Here is a 14,244-nt window from a genome sequence, read left to right as displayed (position 1 = left end):
AAGCATCACCAATAGTCTCTACTTTATAACAGTCATAGTTATCCAAGATGGCATCAAAGGTAGTATACAAATCGTTCAATAGATCTACGACTTGGAATGGAGTGCTGTTCCTGGCAATATTGGTAAATCCTACTATGTCACTGAAATATTGAGTCAAATCAATTTTGAATCAATTTATTGTGTTAAAGTCTGAAAACTGTGAAATCCCCCCCTTTTTAGCACACATAGCATTTCAACCAGGTGAGCTAAAAAAGGGAGATTTCACAGTTTTCACAATTTTTAGCTCACCTGGCCAAAATGCCATGTGAGCAATTGCCATCTTTATGTGTCTGTTGCCTGTTAACTTTCTCAAACATCTTATCCTCTGAAACTACTCGGCATATTGTAACGAAACTTTGCATGAATATTCCTTAGGGCATTTTTAACAATCTGGCTAAAAACATGGCAGCTGTTACTAAAAATGGACCATAGGTGTCATATTGCAGAATTTTGCAAATATCTCAAAACAGTTCGGTTCAGCTAAAATCTGGCAAGAGTGAAATTGTTCAGCATGATGGTATGGACCGATGCCTAAATTTTCAGAAAGATCCATTGCAGGATGAATGAGTAATGGGTCCTGAAATTAATTATTCCCAGGAATTTTAAATTTCCAACTTTGAAAATATTCTCTAAAACTACTGGATGGATTGAAAACTAAAGTTAGTTTAGCATGAATGTCATTTAGAACAACTTAAACAATATGTCTATTGGGATTTTTGATCTTGTGAAAAACATTCTGAAATTTTAAGAATAATCCATTGACAGATGTTTGAGTTACTGGTCCTGGAATCTTGTTAATCCATTCATGTGTGTCACTAATTAGATGACAAGGCATTTGGCTACCTCTAGAGTCATAGTTACTCTCATTGTTTACAGTCTTCTACTTTGACATTAAAAGCACTGGGCAGAAATCACATTGTGTCAAGGCCATTGCACTGCTTTGTTTTAATTAGATGCTCTCTATTGATTAAATGATTCTTGTGACAATAGTAGAGTAGAAAAGAGTCCAGCTTTAGACTGCTAAAAAGATTATTTTTGATAAGGTGAGTAATTCAGGCTCTCTAGAGCCTCTAGTTTATTAACAAAGTCAAAATAACTCAAAATCGTTTAATTGAAAATTTAAATAAAGAAACAAATCACCAAATTTTGATATTGCTGCAAGGCTTTTTGAGGAATAGTTTGAAAAAAAAATGCCCCATTTTTATATAAATAAAGTCCCATAACTCAAAAACCAAAAAGAGAAAATTGATAAAAATTTACAAGAAGCTCACAATAACAGAACGAAATAATGCATCAAAGTTTCACAAAAATTGGTAACAGCACTTTTGAGTGATTGTGTGAAGTGTGAACAACAGATGGACTAACACTGGTGTATCATAATACAGACAGGCATATAAAAAAATTATTAAATTAGGTTATTCTTCCAAAACTCATGGTCATATTTGGTAATTCACTCTCTTATTATCCTATACATAATACCCTACCTTTAAAATTTTATAATTTTTTTTATATTTTGAACAATACCTGAAGAAGATAGTGACACATTCAAAACTCTCTGGTTCTACTGGGTTTCCATGCTTCAGATCTTCAACAACTTTCTTGGGTAACATCTGACTAATCAAATGTTCAGTCTTACGTTTTTCTTCAACCAACTCCTTTGTTCTTTCAGCAACAATCTGTTCCAAGTTACTGGAGTACTTTTCAAGCTATTGCCAGCAACAAAATATTTACATATCTTCATATGCCACATAATTAGTATAAAGTACTGTATTTTTCTACCAAAAAGACGATGGAGCATAAGTAAAATTACCAAATTTTGACTAAAATCAGCAAAAAAAAAAACATAGGTAAGTAAATGAGTGTTAATCATTTTATTTAATTCTGTGTCAACTGCTCTGATATTGAAACACAGATTGTTAATATGTCAAGAGTGAGCACCCAGGTGTGAAATTAGTCTGGTCAACCAGTCATAATTATGATTGGTAATTAATAAACAATATAATCTGGTATTCTAAATTACAATAAAAAATTGCTACTTTTAAATCTGGTTACAATTAGCCAATTAGATAACCTTTTAATTGATTATAATTTGCGCCACATGAAAATGTGTTACGACATACCCTAAATGGGCATAAATTTGCAGGATCTGATTGAAGATTTTGTAAGCGTAACTTCCAGAGTTTGTTTATATACTTTAACAGTTTTGAAGAAAAGCAATTAGGAATAACTTAATATAACATCGTCTATTCATTCATAAATGAATAGTGGCAATGATCAATTGTATTTTGAGTTCAATTGCCGATTTGCATTGACGATTTTTTTCCCCCTAAGACGTGCGATTGCAGTTTAACCCATATCATAAATGAAAACAATCAATATAATATAATCAATTCTAATGAAATCACTTCAAGATGAACTTTTTTATAGGGTTTGTAAGTCTTGTCATGTGACTCCGTGGTTTCATGAGAATGGGTCCTACTCTAACATTCAAATGCATAGATTTGTCATTGGTTTCACTATATAAAAGCAAAACATACCTCCACGTAAAAATACAAATGAAAATTATCTATTTCCACACCATAAAAGTGTTAAGAAAAAGCGTAAAATAGAAGATTTTGCATTGTAATACAGGGTTTCAAGATCCTGGAAGTAACTAATAAAATGCAGACCTGTCTTCAGATTTCAATACATTTTTCTGGTAAAGAAAATGAAACTAGACTTACAGATCCTATTGAAAAATGCTTATATTAGTCGAAGTGGACAATAAGTCGAAGCTCACATTTTGCAGAAAAAATTATTGACTAACAGTCCAAAAAATATGGTATATTCAGCTAGTTGTTATGTTGATTAATATAATTATAAAGCATTATGTTAACAAAAATCCAGACACCCTGAAAACTGTTGTTCTGTCAGTCCTGCCTAATAAACTTTTGGCCAAACAAGAATCTTGAGAAAATCCTTTAGTTCAAATTTTAGAAAGAAATTACACCGATCAACCATCTTAGAAGAATGTATGATCAACTACAGTCGAACCTCGATGTGTCGCACTTGGATTAGTCAAAATCTCGGATAACTCGAACTAATTACAAAGTCCCAGCAAAACTCCCCTTACTCCAATACATTTTTACTTCGGATGAATTGAAACCTCTGATAACTCGAGGCAATCAATCAGTCCTCTCGATAGGACTTTGAGATTAATTAACCCTGATGTGTTGAAGTCAACTAATTAGTCGGAAAACTGATTGCTTTATTACAAACTATGATCAAAGTGTGTTCTAACAACAATTAGTGTCGCTTTAAAATTAATTCGTTGACACTCTTTAATTTGATTAATTTATTTAATTAATTTAAAATTGTGCGTGTTGTTAAAAGAAACGAATTTTATTAATAACATGTCGGAATTTACACTAACAGTGATATCGGATATTTTGACATTAAAAAAAAAAAATACTGATGAATTGTAATGGTATCTGACTATTTAATGAAACATCAAACAGACAATAGTAAGGGTATTTAGACGACTGCATTCGTTTCGTTAGTGAATTTGAAATTTTATCGTAATATTGTAGAGCACATGATTTGGAGATACTCCTGATTGTGAATCAAACACAGCAGCATGTTATGAACTATGACGTTTTTGATAAAGAAAAAAATAAAAAGGAAATCACTAAAACACTCGGTGCCGTTCAGTATTTCAAAAATGATATACAACATACAAAAACAATATCTTCCGATATGAAACGCATGACATTACAAAGTACTGTGTAAAGTGAAGTACATGTACATGTACAAGCACAACAAATGATGTAAATATGGAAACAATCATGAACCAAACTACTAGTATTTCAGGTAAATCATCGACCTTGGATTACTCGAACTTCGGATAACTTGAACATTTTTGCATGGTCCCTTCAACTTCGACTAACGAGGTTCGACTGTAATTTTTTTTTTTATTTTAATTTGGCAGAACCTTCAAAGGTCTATATAAACCCAGGTTTGAAATTAGCAATAGTACACTCACCAATGGCACTAGAATTTGGTCTAAGCTACAAAATTTTCTACCAAGATTGAATTACTGACAACTTTCGAGCAATTTTCTGGAAGTCTGGAATTACAGAGGTTAGTAAGGATGGTTTAACTTATAATGTACAGCTCTTCTTTGTTGTAAAATTCCCACTCTCCATTTATATTCAACATCCAAGCATATGTAATAAAGATGAATTATACATGTACTCAAAATTAATTTATGGTTAATGTTCATTTAAAATATAAATTACAGTTAAAAAAATGTTTGTAATCAATTTGTGCACCAATAATACCAACACCCAAGCTAAAGCTAAATACCCAATATAGATAGTGTAATAAAAATGACTATAACTTCTTTGACAACTTGTTGTATATAAACATACCATGTTGACCAAATTATCAATGAGTTCTCCCTTGACTGGATAGATTTCATTCAGCTTCTCATTGACATTCTTGAATGAAGGACGAAGTTCTGGTGAAGATCCCCAACAATGTGACATCAACTTAAATGGAAAATTTCAAAACTGATTGATAAAATACTGTCTATTCATTGAACAAATATAGAATACATCTGATAGACATATTATTTGTTCTACAGAATATATAGCAGAGATGATATGAGGAACAACAGGTTAGCAGAAATCAGCAGTACATAAATTATAAAATAAAGAATAGTTACGGTAAAATTTGGAATACAAAAAAAAAAGAAAAAAAAAACCGTAATCCACCAAAAAGCGGAAGAAAATAATCCTGATATAGTATAATTGTATTAATTCACCATGCTACTCCCACTTGATTATTGTCAGATTAATCTCCATCATTGCTTAGGAATTATCTTTGGGTATGTGTCTCTGAACAGGGTGGTTATAATGTATATTTTTGTATTTTGGTAATATCAGAGGTGTTTACCCATTTTTCTTATCTTCAGTAATTCTAGAAGAGACAACTAAGAAACATTGTTTAATTGAAAAAAAAAAAAACAAAAAAAAAACAAACTTCTGAAGGCCTTTTCTTTTCTTGGGTGGCGAGTCTGCTTCAAAACTTTCAGTTTTTCAGATGCCAGCATTCTGATCCACATTTTTCAATTAGATAAATTTGATCGCAATCATTTTTATGCATAAAAAAAGCACCTTTAATACACCGACCACTGGAAGCAGAAGCAACTACGATTTTTTCCTAGAAAATCTGTACTTTTTAATGATGAATCTGTATTGCATAATTTTATTTAATGCTTGTAGTGCTATATATTATATGTAGGGCTTAGATGCTGTGGCTGGCCATTTTTTTATTTTCTGATTGAAAAGGGTATGAACTGTTCTAATGCTTATAGCAACTTGATTTCTATGACAATGTGGTTGTGTCATATATCCTTGGAAAGGTGAGTACCTGTACTTTTATATGCTAATTATAGTTTGTAATTATGATCTATTTTTGCCTGCATTTTTACCTGTAAATATTATTTAAGGTGTGAAAAGAAAGATATACAATAATGTGAATGTATTTTTTGTTTAAATATTGTCATTTTCCTACATAGAAGTTGTCTGTGCACCATTGCATATTGTCACTAACAAACAGCAAAAAATAGTCATTACAACTCAGATTGTTTGGAATATTTACATTTTGATTTTCACCAGGAGCATCGGGTCACGGTCCCCAGACAGCCAATTTTCCATCAGGAAATCTCCATTATTGTTTTCCGGTGGCTGTTCATAATTGTCCGATGAATGGAAACCTTCAAATTTGCCCTCACTATCAGAATCGTTCAGAAGTTCACAAAAGAGTCCTCGTCTTGAGGAGAAAAGCAGCCATTACAGCTATTCATATGCAAATATTTTAACCCTAGATATTCTCGTTAAAATTAAGTTAGACAACAGAAAATCAATCATATTGCTTGTCTTAAACATTATTTTAGCAACATAAATGTTTATTTCAAGCCTACGTTTGATTGGCGAATATATATAGCTGACTAAGAAGGGAAACCCCAAATCCCGAACTAGTCCGTGTGTAGCCACAGCGTCTCAATAAACAATACTGGACTAGTCTGGGCACAGCATGATAAGGGTAAAAAATCTGTGTGAAGTTACATCACTGGATAATTTCATTTTGAAGCATCAATGAAACAAGAGGCTCCCATGAGCCTAAATTGCTCACCTGGTTAAAGTTTGTTTTTCAAGGGTACTAAATTTAACAAGGAGATGTCCAACAATTTTGACTCAAGAAGACTTTGGTAGGACTTATCATAAGGATCATTTCAGCAATTGAAAGTTTCTTTCTATCTACTATAGGTTTCAAGATATTGGCTGAAAACTAAAAAAAAAAAAAATTTCATCTTTCAAGGGCAATAACTCTTACAAGGAGTCACCTGACAACTTTGATCCCTGAAGACTTTTGAAGACCTTATAAGGATCATTTCAGCAATTGAAAGAGTTTGGCTAAACCTAACAGTTTTGAGAAATATGTGAAAAACTACTGTCTGACCCATATGTTCTATTTTTAGTAATGGCAGCCATGCTTTTGATGGATCAAAAATCCTAACACCAGTTCTATGCAGGATATCCCAAGGAACATTCATACCAAGTTTGGTTACAATTGATCAAGTGGTGTCAGAGCAGAAGATTTTTGAAAGAAATAAAATTAAAAATCGCAAAAATCGTTGAAAAAGGGCAATAGCTCCAACATGGCTGAATGTATTAAAACCAAAACTTGACCAGAGATAGATCTCATCATGCTGAACACTTTTAAGCAGTCAGAATTAAGCTAAACGGTTTTGAAGATATATGTGAAAAACTACTGTCTGACCCCATGTTCTATTTTTAGTAATGGAGGCCATGTTTTTCAAAGAATCAAAAATCCTCATACCAGTTCTATGCAAGATATCCCAAGAAACATTCATACCAAGTTTGGTTTCAATTGGTCAAGTAGTGTCAGAGGGGAAGATTTTTGAAAGAAATAACATTAAAAATAGCAAAAATCGTTGAAAAAAAGGCAATAACTCCAACATGGCTTAACAGATTAAAACTAAACCTTGACCAGAGATAGATCTCATCATGCTGAACACTTTTACCCATACCTTTTGTAAACCTTGTTTAGCAGCATATTCTTCTGGTAGTTGACTATCAACAACCTTAGGTCTAAACATTTTGGAAGTATCACCACCACTCTTGTACCACATCTGGAACAATAAACAGTGTTACTTGCAACATATAACAATGATGTTCAGGAGATTATAAAGTAGTCAATTAATTGGATAATTGATAAAGACATTCATACTTTATATCAGACAAAGATCTAAATACCCATTGAATAATAGCAGGTATCAGTTGTCTTTTACACTATCTCAGACAATTCATCAGGTAATGGTAATTCAATGAAAGGAAGGCCAGCTGTATCCCCCGAAGTTAACTATTATACTAGCTGTAACATAATAAACAGAAGGGAAGACCAGCTGTACCCCCACCCCCCATGAAATTTTAATGGGAATTTGTTTTGGACAAAAAATCTGTCATACACAAAAAAAATTAAAATCTGTGAAAAATAATATGTGTAAGAAATGAATGGTTTACAATATATGAAATATTGATAAAAGCCTACAAAAGAAAGTATTCTTCATTTGAACTTCTCAGAGACAAAAAAAAAAAAAGAATTGTCTCCCCTTTGAAAGCCATATAGGTTACTATGTTTGATGGGAGAAGTATACAATATCACCAATACTTTCACAGACAGGGTTTTAGAAGGCCAACAAAAGGCAGAAGATGAAAGAATTTATACCTTCTTAGCTTCTGCAGCAGATGAATTATCTTTATCGACAACTAGTTGTATGATCTGTTCAGCCTCCAAAAATCCCGACTCATGTGTGTAAGGTTCTTCCCTTGTACACACCTCAGCCAGAATAATTCCAAATCTATGATACATTTTAAAAATAAAACTAACTCAGAAATGTGTTTTATATAGTAGATTGATTGATTGATTGATTGATTGTTGGGGTTTAACGCCCAAGCAGCAATACATGATACTAAGAAACTGTTGTATTTTAATCAGCCATGATTTGTCACTGATGATTAAAATTGACAGATTTGGTGAAATCAGAGGTCAATGTACAAAAAAAAAATAAAAATAAAATAAACAAACAAAACTTAATTTTGAAATCGTTATTTAGACCAGATCTCAATTCAAATAAGAAAAAATGTATCTGTTATATAGACTTGACATTGTTTTGTTCACTTTCAGAGAAACCTGAAATTTCAATCCATGACCATTATGAAAAATTCAATATATGCAAATGAAAAGGACTTGGTATAAAAGGCATGTTTTATACAAAGAGAGGAAACCTGTATTTGTAGTTTCTAGAACACATACGAGTAGACATCACCATGCTTTGTTCCTTGCTTGACATCATCTATTGTGTTACATCCTTTCAGCAACTCTGGAGCAGTCCAAAACAGTGAACTGCAAAAAAATTAACCATTGTTATTTTGGAACTGTGGAAATTGATACCCAAGGATATGTTCACTTGGCAGAATCCCCAAAAGTTAATACCTTTAAAGCAATACACAAACATAAACAAATTATGCACAGGATACCTAGGCCTAAACCTTGCATTTGCAACCAATAACTTCATGATTGAAAAAATTGAAACTCCCTCAACCTGAAAGTATTTTTGAGTTTCCATATGACCAGGGATAATGTTAAGAGGTCTACAAACAAAGCAGAAATTGGCAAAATCGAAAGTAAATATATAGTAAAAAAAGAATCATAATGGTAAAATCTTGATTTGAAGTAGTGGAATTCCGCTAAAAAGTGGAAAAAAAAAACATCACTGATATCACTTGTCAACAGTTTCACTGACAGAAGTATTCATCAACAGAAAGGCATATCCAAATAATTTACTTGATTTTACCTTAAGTTACAAAGGTACAGTGGAAGTACTATTGCTTGTGGGGGTTCCAATTTTTTGTGGTTTTCATGGGTAGGCCAAAGCAAGAAATTTGGTACCCAACGAATAGGAAATTTCTATTGATGTGATTACTGAAAATCTAAAATCAACGAATGCAGGAATCCACGAACTTGTGTTTCTACTTAAATCTACAAAAATTAGTATCCACGAATAAAAGTACTGTCACAGTAGTGTATTGGGGGTTACATTGTTGGGTGGAAAATTATGCAGTTTTTTTTTTTTTTTTTTTTACAAAAGGTATATGACAAGATTTGGCATTTTAAAATTTTGCTGAATGCTTATTGATGCACTGAGTACTGAAGCCCAGAGTAAATATTTCGCAGAATTCATTTTGGCATTTATTAAACAGACCACTAAAATACACCCAAATTGTCACCCTGCAAAAATTGTTTATGGTATCCAATCACAGTCAAAGAAATTAGGAATAGTAGGGCACTGGACATTGGTCCAGTTAAAAAAATAAAATTTCAAGTGGACCGATGAATGCAGACAGCAGCGCTTACAGCCGGGGGTCTGGGGTAAATGAACCCAAATCCTGCATTTTAGCACTCTCCTGATACCTTTTTTCACTTTCAAAGACTTTGAAAAACACCACTTTTTTGTGAGATTTAAAGAAAAAAAAAAGAAAATTTTTTGTTGAATTTTTAAATTTTTTTTTATTCTCTAGAATAAAAAAACAAAACTCTGTCAAGTCCGTCTTCATTCATTTCATTATTGTATCATCCTCAACATCACTACATTCTGATTCATCCACCTAATCACTCATCATCAACTCCATTAGTGTTGGATTATCTGTGTAATCAGTCCATCTACTACAGCCTAAAATAATAAAAAGATATTGATGTTAAGTATTTCCCTAAATATCACACAATTTATACCATTCATGCATCAATATTGGGAAATATGTCATTTGATAATCCATAGGTACATTTGACATTTTGACTTAAGAAATTACAAGAATCTTGAAGAGATACATTGGGGTATTTAAGATAATATGGGCTTATATTTCTAAAATTTCATTATCAATACTGATAGAAGACCTACAGATCATAAGATAGGAATTTTTTGTTTCCACAAATACCCTATTTCCATTCATTCTATTCTGAATATTTACAAAATGTACTGACTTGAATCTTTTGAATATTAAGATAATGCCAAGTTTAAGTTCATTTGTTTTATCAAAATAAATACAACCTCTTTTACAGGGTCTGCCTCTGCACTATCTGTGGTATTGGAGGTGGAAAGGTCATCCATATTGTTTGGGCTGGAGAAAGCAGGGCCATCAGCAACACCATCCTCTACATCGTCTATTTCAATAGGCCCAGCAAAAGCTGGCACATGTTCACGTTTTCACATCCTATGTATTATTCATTATGCATTGTCATCAACTATGCCTAAAAGCAGAGTATGTGACTGGACCCGGGCTGTTTCCCCAACAATCAAATTGAAGTTTATGCTTATTTTTATCGAAATTGTAAAAAATATAGACAAGGAAGAGAAATATTATACAATTACATAAAAAAAAAGACTAATTATCTGTTCCTATTTACCGTGATAGAACGGAAAAAATAATCGGCGCGGGTCCGGAAAGTGTCACTACTTTTAGGTTTAAATCAGTAATGGCCTATTTATGACCTTGCCATTGAAAATAGGATTCGACATCAGTATAAAGTTATTAGATCTATTAATAGAAATCCAACCAAGTAATATTTTACAATTTGCTGATTTTGAGCTAGTCACAGTGGAAAACTTTCGTTGTACATTTGGGCCAGTAATTTTCATAAAACTGCCGGACCGACAAGACTTTTATCGGCTGCGGTCTGGTGTTCCGGCTCATTTCGATGACTGCAATCAAATTGTACCTGACTTTCTTCACTTCCTCTTCTTCAGAAATTTTCTTTCTAGGACCATTGTATCTAAGGGTTGGCAATCCAAAACCTTTTGAAAACATAATAGAATCACAGTGAAAAAAGTACCCATAAAATGAATTTCTAACACTAAGAACCACTTAAGGCTGTTCAATCACAACATATAAAGTACTGGGGCAGGTACCTTTCAGCCAAGGGACTAACCAGACATACCTACCCCTTTCTGATGAAAATAGTAAGGTTCACCTCAAGAAGTAGTGTTCATTTTTTGTCCTTAAAGCTGACTTTATGGACATGAATCTCTAATATCATAAACGATAATTGTTAAAATGACCTTTCGATCATCATTTTCTTAGCTGGGTCATCACAATTTTCTTCACAACTATGTTTGGACATAGGTTTTTTTTTCTTTCAAAAACCAGAAATGACCATTTGTACAATAGTTTCGGAGTCAAATAAAAAAAGATCAAATGGATCTGAAAAAATTTCGGAAATCAGAAAATTTTCAGAAAGTTTGCAAAATCTTAAGGAATCTGACAACAATAGTAAGGGTGCAAGATGGCTTGAAAAATCGTGAGTATAACACCTAAATTGTGAGGTAGACAACTCTGGACTAATCCAAAGAAGCAAATCCAGCAACTAAAAGTTCTACCAAGTGCAATACCAGGAATGAAGCCTTGGATTGGTTCTTGACTGATTCTGGATGGACATTCTGACCACTAACATGATGAAGTCAGTGTCAATAAATAAGGCATAGCTGCAAACAAAAGGCAGCAACAAACTATCCATGAAAATACTTTTGAAAATACAGAATCAGAGCAGTACAGAGGTCTATCAGTATCAGATATTCATTCTGGCTTACAGTGTTTGCTGTAATAAAAAATTGATAGGTGACTATAATTAGTCATGTTAGCTAGGGAAACGTTGCCTGAAAAGTCTTGTTTTATTGTTTTATTGATTACCGGTACTTAGAAAAAATTGAAAAAAAGATATGGCAGGTCAAAATATTTCATTAAACTTATCAAAACTTTTGGTAACCTGCCATGCATAAATTAAAAATGCTAGGTAACATATACCCTCACCCATTTCATAATGTGAAAAATGTTCTATGAAACAGAAATATGATATGGAACAGCAACTAAAATCACTTACATATGCAACATCTACATAAAGTCATATACCAATTTGCAATTAAACCATTCATTGGGAACAGAGGTGATTGTGATGAAATTTGGATGGACATGCAGACAAGGCAATACTAGTATACTATCTACTCTTTGTGTGGGGGTATATTTCATGAATAGGCATACAGAACCATACCATTATACTTCTGTCAGAAGAGGACCACAGAAACAAAACAAGAAGTTACACAATATTGTTGTGCTGTGCATAACCCCACTTGCACAGGAAGTAGATACTGTAGAGCAACCAAACTGCATACAACATATGGCCCATCTATATAAAACCACACACCAAATTTGAAATCAATCCATTAATTGGGAGTCAAGAGTTTTGTTGAAGATAGTGTTAGAAGTCTCATATTTTCAGGTGCAATAAATCTATTGTTTTAGGTGTAGTAGTAAGCAATTAGGTATAGTGTCCCCCCCCCCCCAGTATTTCAAATTAACATGCTTGGTCTTCAGCTTTTTTTTTTAACTTTTAACTTCCTATCAAAATCATTTTCCTACTTATACCTGATATTTTGCATGTCCATCTGTTGTCTACAAGACAGTTAGCAGATTTCAATCTACCATGTGACTGTATATCAGACAGATGTAAGAAATGCATTCCTCTGCAAATATCCTTCAGTAAGGAGAATTTGAAATCCCAGCCAAGCTTCACAGATTCATTGGATAACAAGTCTTCCAAACTTCCCTAAAATTGTAAAATATTATAGAATATCGGAACATAAAAGACAATGAATCAGCTATAAATTGATAAAATTATACTATTTTATAGGTCACCAAACAAGCAGCATACCGTTTTATATCAGTGTTCTCCCCAGGCCCTTAAAACGCTGTACTTTACAGTGCTATGGAGTTGCACTATTGACCTCAGAAGTGAGCCATCTTGCTACCAGCGCTGTGCAAAAGGTTTTTGCTGACAAAATTCTTAATCATTCACCCCACCTGGCCACAATTTAATTTTAAAGGAGGTGTCAATCAGATACAAATATCTATGTTCTGAGCCAATCAAAACTGACTATGATCAAAGGTAACTCAACTCTGACCAAAAGCATGTGGCTATTTATAAATGCAAGGTTGAATGTTGCCTAATCACAAGATGTTTTCAACATTCAGAAACTGATTTAGTTTAATATGTTTTTGTTCTTATCCTTCCTGTTCAGTGATGCAGATGACATGAGTCTGAGTCTGTATATATTTTCTTAAAATGTTGAGCTCCTGATTGCAGAAATAAATCTTGTTGTTTTAATATTTAGACAAACTATCAAATTATTTCACAGAGAACAGTCTTATTCAAACAAGTAAATATTAAATATCTAAAGCAAAAACAACATGTCTCCTTAAGGCACCGACCATTTTTATACCAAGGGGGAGGGGGGCGGCCTGGGATTTTCAATGTTGCTAAATGATTTGTTTCTGCTCTTCTTAAAATTATTTAATTTTTTCCAATAGCAATTGAATTATAATTTTTTCACGGATATGGCAGGTACCATATTTCACGCATCTGTGTATTCTGCACACCCCCTTCTTGGCAGTGAGATCGATGAAAAAAGTTAGTTTCCATGTAAAACGTGCACTGCAGTGAGGAAAAATCACCTGCAGAAGACCACATTGAGATGAAAGGATTCTGGTAAATTCCCCGAAATGCGTTTCTTTTCATCATTAATCTTTTAAATAAAATATTTTCTATGTTTCCCTGAGTTTGCAAGCCAATTATTAATTAAAATAGTTTATAAATAGTGATGTATTGGATCTGAGTCGGCTGAAATGTATACATTTCCTGTTCGAATACAAATCAAGTAATTCACTAAAACAACGGCGTCAAGTCGTTTATAAAAAGATGTTTTAATTTGCCAAGTTGTGTATTGATATCTGACATCTGGAAACAGTTCATCAAGTGGATTAAAGGATTAGTAATAATTGTTTCACCTTTCAAATTGATCTTTTGTTATTTGATAATTAAATGACAATGGGCCCCGAGGACAGGTTGGCACTCCCAGTATTGTGTATTTAACGCTCCACCGCACACAGGTGAAGAAGTTATAATTAGACGACTTGATTTAAGAGAACAATAAGAAGCTAGTCATGGATTTTGGTACTAACTGTGAAATGCAAGGAAACAGCATTGACGGATAAAACAACTATTAAATAGCAGTAAAACTTTATTCGTTTA

At 33.0% G+C, this 14,244-nt stretch overlaps 1 protein-coding gene across 1 annotated transcript in view; it reads right to left on the bottom strand.

Annotated features, from left to right (window-relative positions):
* The window catches only part of LOC148601884 (uncharacterized), a 202,798-nt gene that overhangs the window by 29,531 nt on the left and 159,023 nt on the right, over positions 1–14,244 (bottom strand). Inside the window, exons 23-30 of the mRNA XM_088554708.1 lie at positions 12,582–12,762; positions 10,882–10,957; positions 8,422–8,511; positions 7,834–7,966; positions 7,136–7,237; positions 4,449–4,568; positions 1,564–1,745; positions 1–140 (exon numbers count right to left, since the gene is read on the bottom strand). Coding sequence (XP_088410834.1) covers positions 1–140; positions 1,564–1,745; positions 4,449–4,568; positions 7,136–7,237; positions 7,834–7,966; positions 8,422–8,511; positions 10,882–10,957; positions 12,582–12,762 — 1,024 coding nt within the window. The remainder of the gene's footprint in view (positions 141–1,563; positions 1,746–4,448; positions 4,569–7,135; positions 7,238–7,833; positions 7,967–8,421; positions 8,512–10,881; positions 10,958–12,581; positions 12,763–14,244) is intronic.

The sequence above is a fragment of the Perna viridis genome, chromosome 12 (genome assembly GCF_037379345.1).
Source record: "Perna viridis isolate PV_CMFRI_1.1 ecotype Kerala chromosome 12, ASM3737934v1, whole genome shotgun sequence".
NCBI lineage: Eukaryota > Metazoa > Mollusca > Bivalvia > Mytilida > Mytilidae > Perna > Perna viridis.
This window is presented reverse-complemented; position numbering and strand designations above follow the sequence as displayed.